Source organism: Phaenicophaeus curvirostris, chromosome 2 (assembly GCF_032191515.1).
Source record: "Phaenicophaeus curvirostris isolate KB17595 chromosome 2, BPBGC_Pcur_1.0, whole genome shotgun sequence".
NCBI classification, from domain to species: Eukaryota; Metazoa; Chordata; class Aves; order Cuculiformes; family Cuculidae; genus Phaenicophaeus; species Phaenicophaeus curvirostris.
In genome coordinates, this window is record NC_091393.1 from 39,378,752 (window position 1) to 39,384,434 (window position 5,683).

The 5,683-nt window shown below is 39.5% G+C and overlaps 1 protein-coding gene across 1 annotated transcript; it reads right to left on the reverse strand.

The window, feature by feature from the left end:
• On the reverse strand, positions 1-5,462 carry LOC138717852 (amine sulfotransferase-like). The gene is made up of 6 exons (XM_069851749.1): positions 5,154-5,462; positions 4,294-4,502; positions 2,940-3,066; positions 2,310-2,404; positions 1,361-1,541; positions 1-580 (listed from the first exon to the last, which is right to left on the reverse strand). The coding sequence occupies exons 1-6, from the start codon at positions 5,290-5,292 to the stop codon at positions 456-458; spliced, it is 876 nt and encodes a 291-aa protein (XP_069707850.1). The 5' UTR covers positions 5,293-5,462; the 3' UTR covers positions 1-455.
• Positions 5,463-5,683: the final 221 nt, after the last annotated feature.

Here is a 5,683-nt window from a genome sequence, read left to right on the forward strand (position 1 = left end):
ACAAATGTCACTTTAATAGCAGATGATTGAGTATCAATGTTTACCAAGAAAATAGGAACTCAAACATAACCACACCAATCTTGCATCCAGTCTGGATATTGAAGGTTGTACCAAAAGAAGTCTCGCAAAACGCACAAGTGAAACAATTTTCAGAAAGTTTTTAGCAGCATCAATCTATCCTCACTTTGTTGTCTATAACCTTTTTATTATTAAAACAAATGAAAGTAAAAGCAAACACGAAGAAAGGAAGTCAGTTTACTAAGAAAGTTAATTAAAATACCTTGTAAAATTACAAACAGGAAACTGGTGGAATTAAATAGGTTCCTCAGACAACTCACATTTTGTGACTGAGTTGTCATTATTATTGTATTTATAACATCGATGAAAACAGATGTATTTTATTCTTCCATAACTTCAGGTATGTCCACTCAGGGTGATGAAATGCAAAAACCAGCCTACATTTCACTGTTAAGATCCCAGGTGAATTTGATGGGCAGCATCTTAATTTTCTCTCCAATAGCTTTGTCAAACCTTTCATTCTGTGCCACTGTCATTGTGTTTTTCCAGTCTCCAACGGTGCCTGAGGAAAGAGGCAGCAAAGGGAAGTGAGAAGCAGAACGTGCATCTCTGAAGCCCACTGCAAACACTGTGTGCTAGTCTTGGGGAGAAAATGACTCACTTTCTTAGCATTCCCCTATTGCTGGCCTGCCTAGTAAGGTTCTGTGTGCTCTTTTGAGGATGTGCTTCCAAATCTAGATGCTGTTAAAAAAAGCATAGCGTAGACCTATAATCTTGACTCCTCATGAAGTAATTGAACTCACTTGTTTTGGTGTTTTACCGATTCCTTTGAGACCGAAGAGGAAATTATTAAATCAACAATTCTTATTTTTCTCTCAGTGCACGTCTCTCTCTAATCTTTGGAGGTCTCCTCCTACCCTTAGCATTAGGACATCTTAGCAATGTCCAGGAGCCCGGAGATACCGTGTATGGACTGAAAGGGTAGTTGGTAAAGAATGTCTATGATCACACAATTAAGATGACTCTTGCCTTGAAAAGTAAGAAAAAATTTTAAAAAATATTATCTTAAGCCTTGCATGCTTAAACTATTTCCTGTATCTGACAGGCCTGTCAGAACTTGAGCTACAATCAGTAAAACATTACATTTTAATTATCCTCAGGCAAATACGGTAAATCACTGATGCCACAATAATAAAACTGCTCTTATAAATTTAATTTGCCACCAACCTGAACTCTCACTTTGAAAAGGGGGCATTCTAGCTGAGACCAGAAACCCTAGGTTCACCTCACACCAAGAAGTGTGGGATCAAATGGTTGTTCCATCAGACTGCTTCCACTTTACCTTTTCGTAGAAAACTGCCCTTTTCTTTCGCTACCATGTCAGCTGGCAGGTTCTCATAGTTCGCCCTGGGATCTTTTTTCATGTTCTCAAATGTAGCCTGTCTCACAATGCTGTCCAGTTCCTCTTCACTCAGCTTCTTGCCTAGGAAGTTGCAGATCTTCAGCACAGCACTTCTGAGATCCTGCAATAACATTACTTCAAAGAGTCCTGATGGTGCAAAGAACTAAACGCATGCAATGGTGGAATACAGGATAGTGAAACACACGCATTTGAGTGCAAAACTGATCATAATTTTTATATGAGCAAGTCTTGTTTGTATCAGTTGAGCAGTGGAGAGCAGTGATGCTGTAGCTCACTGTAGCACCATGCCCTTTGGAGATGGGAAATTCTGCAACCCCAGCCTCTGAAGACAGAGGGACCAGTGCAGCAGCACATGATGTGCGCTATGATGCTGTAGTTGGGGCACTTTGGGGCTTGCCTCCAAGGAGGACAGATACCTCAGAGAAATGAGAAGTCACACAAAGGCATGGTCAGCCACCGAGAAGGAAACTTCTAGTCAGCAATCTCAGAACACCTCAAGCACTTTAAAGCCTGCTCTTCAGTGCTTCTTTCCTTTAGTAGAACTGTCCTTATAAGATCAATGTTCCTGTTGAAGATACTTAGGAAAGTCTTGTTCTGTACTATTTCAGGATGGGGTTTTTTGAGGGGGTGGCAGTGAAGATAGTTCCTCTTATACTGGAAAGTGTTTTACCTAATAATTGTCTAGTAGGTGATAAGACCTTGAACCAATGGGACAAAATACTTTATCGTCTCAGAAGTCTCAGTTTTAATCTACGCCACAACAAATTATGCACTTTCCAACATAAAGTGTAATTATAGAGAGCTGTCTGAAAATGCACTCAGTATAGGAAGAGAATATCTGGAGTACAGTGATACTATTTGACCTCACCTTTTTCATTTCTTCGTAGGTAAGGAAGAGTATATTGAAATCCTTTGCATGACTGTACCAGCCTGTAACATGATCCAGCCACGAACTGGCAGGTACTTAGCAAGGGAAATTATTAAAACAAAAAATAATGAGAAATAATATTAATGCCTAGGAATAAAACAGTATTATTATCAATCATTTAGGTCTTTGAAAGAATCCTTTTAAAGACTATTTTTTCATAATCTGAGGGATACATGCTCACAGTCTGTGACAATTCTCCAAGTTAGTGTGACAAATACCCTTTTGCTCCTAGTAATACAAACTAATACTAGCGCAAGTAAAAACCTACTTCTGCAGAATGTGTTAAGAGATTTTCAGTCATAAGGGTTATATTCTGAACCAGCATCCAATTCAGATAAAATAAGCAGCTTGCATGTTATTGAGGAGCAGCAAAGCCATGACTATGCTACTCCCTTTGGACCAGCTCTCATCATAAAGTGGTGTGAAGCTCAGACAGGCTCTGAAGCTTCGGATCTAGATTACAACATAGCCAAAGATTCTGGTAATTGATATTTATTGATGTAATTAATCTTCATTCAAACTGAGGTCATGGAATAGGATTTAGGCTCCTTAGTAAAAAAGATATCCTACCTTTGCCATCTAAAAACCTCTCCATGAAAATGTTTAAATCTGGTATTTCCTCTAGTGCTTTCATGTATTTGGAGAAGTGGTAGTAAGAAGTCATAACATCCTTAGGGTTTCTGGTAACATAAATAACCTGTGAAACAAGAAGAAGACTTAGCTCAGAGGTATTGAAGGACTTCATAACCATGCCCATCAGAGCATTTTTCCATGCAGGTCCCAGTAGAAGTGTGTCAACAGTTTGAATGTGACAATCACATTAGGTAAATTCTGGATAAGGTAGTGCTGTCAATTTGTTTATAGGTGCTGGTAGTTGCAGTCACTTCGTGCCTGTGGCTAATGGTCTTCATGGTATCAGTCCTACAGGCTTCAGTGATAATGTTCACCTGTGCAAGGCAGTCAGGTTGAAATAACAACACTAGAAAATAATTATTTTGGTTCAGCTTCATATTTCTGTGTACAGTCATAATAAAGGGCAAAGGAGTTCCTTGTAAATCCCACCTTTGGCAGTGTTGACAGCATCAGTACTTTGTGACCTCAACTTCTGGACTGTGCTGCTGGTGCCAGAGACAGCATGCAAGAAGATTTTGTACAACATTTAAGAGGGATCCCTGACTTCTTAAAAGAAGGAGTTTCTATTGGCAAGGGTTATTTTGGCTCCTGTTGACTCCTGACCACACGAGAGATGCTGCCCCAGGCACAGACCAGGTACCACCAGTGAGACAGGCAGCCTTCTGCCTCTTGACTGACATTATGTGTCAGCTTCCATGAAGTTTTTCCTCCTTAACACTTACTGCTTGATGAGGGAGAAAAAAGAAAGCCTGACGCTTCACCTTCATGTCATGGGTCCTTTGAGAGAGCCTTAGTGTAGCAGCCTGGTTACACCTGTCTCTAAGGAGGCATTTTCTGTGGGAGACAGGCCCTGAGCTGTGGCACAGGTCATGATGGAGAGTCCTATTCAGCACTGGGGAGCGAGAAAAGGCGGTTGTGGCATTCCCTTTCTACCTACTATAGTCCTGTCCTACTCATATTTTCAGCATGGGAGAATTTTTTTTCCAGACATAACTTCGCTTGAATTGCATGTTTTCACAAGGGAAAAGTCAATGCAAGTCTTTGACCCTGGCAGATCCTTCTGAGATGCATGACCCCTCTCTCTAACAGTGTTGGAGCTGAGAGATTTGGCAAAGGGAAACAAAAAAAATGAGCTATAGAGGGTCCTTGATCTCCCCACATATATGAAGCAGGTGTTGTTTATACTGAGACACGGGGAACTGAAAGAGGAGAAAGGTAGGATTTGGACCAATTCAGTGAGGCAAATTGGCATGATTGGTTTTAAGGAAATGGTAAAAATAACACCACTCACACATCCTCTTTTGTTTCTCAGGCCTCTTGGCACTAAGTAGTAAGGCAGGTGAGTGGCAAAGATACGAGGCAGAGGAAGAGCTGAATAATCTATATTTTTTATGTTGTATTCCAGCCATGGGATTCTGTCCCTATTTTCCACATTTTCTGTTCCATTACGGTGGCCTTCATAAAATATTAAGCTCAAAATGTTCTGAGTCCACACAGTCCCTGAGAAGGAAAGCATTATATTTCAACCTTGATATTTCTTTGAAAAAATTAAAGATAGCATATTGTCATAAACACAGTTTCTGCACAGCTATAATGAGTTTCACTTTGTGAATGTAAATATAACTTAAGGTATTGAAGAAAGCAAACACTGTCTTGGTGACTGCTGAGTGCACATTTTTGTTTTGTCCCTGCAGAAAAGCTATGGACAGCAACTAAACCCTCAGTTCCTCAGGAATACAGAACTCATCACACTAGCGTCCTGTATTGCTATGTAGGTAAATAATACTTCAATATCCTTGAAAGGGGTTATATACCATTGACTCACATCTGTTTTGATCTCGTGCTTGGTTGTAATTTGGATCCTGCAACCCCCAAAACACTTTACATGCAAACCCACAAATCATTCCAGATATCCCATAGTCATGTCCACACTAATGCACCTAGCCCTATCAAATTTACGTATGCTGAGCAGAAACCTTGTGTCTGGATGTTCAGGCCATGGCTATGCAGGGTTTATACTTACTGTTGTTCTGCATATACTCAGAGACAATTCAGGTCTAAAAGCAAAGCTAGCCACTCTAAGCACTTCTGCAGTTAGATGGCTGAATAACGGCAGATGTTTCCCCCTTTTACAAACAATTCCATTCTTACCTGATTTTGGGTAAGTAGCTAAAAATACATCACTGTCATTGATTTCAAAATCCTCCAGGGTGTCTAGATACTCAGGTGTAGTCAGTAAACCAAAATAAACTCCTTTATATTTGAATATATATTCTTTTTGTGGCTCCATTGTTAATCCGTTGTCCTTGTAAGTGAATAACCTGCAATAAGAAAATATTAAGTTCTATATTTTACTTTGGTTGTCATCTCACAGAAACAAACAAAAAACCCAAACAAATGCATGATTCAAAGAAAGAATCCAGTGCTGGCTAATTTTAGCAAAGTGCATTTCAGCAAAATTCTTGAAAAAAAGCCACTGAGGTTTAGCTTTCTGATTTTCACAAGAACACCACTCAAGATACATTTCTAATAAAAAAAATTGTATAGCGATACCCTATACGCATATACAAGTGTATCCTACATTTATGTAAAAACTAATATAACTGAAGGCAACTTCTGTAAAAACCATTTGTCAGAATTTCTCTAGGGTTTGAGTGGCTGTAGAGTTTTCTTTAGGACAT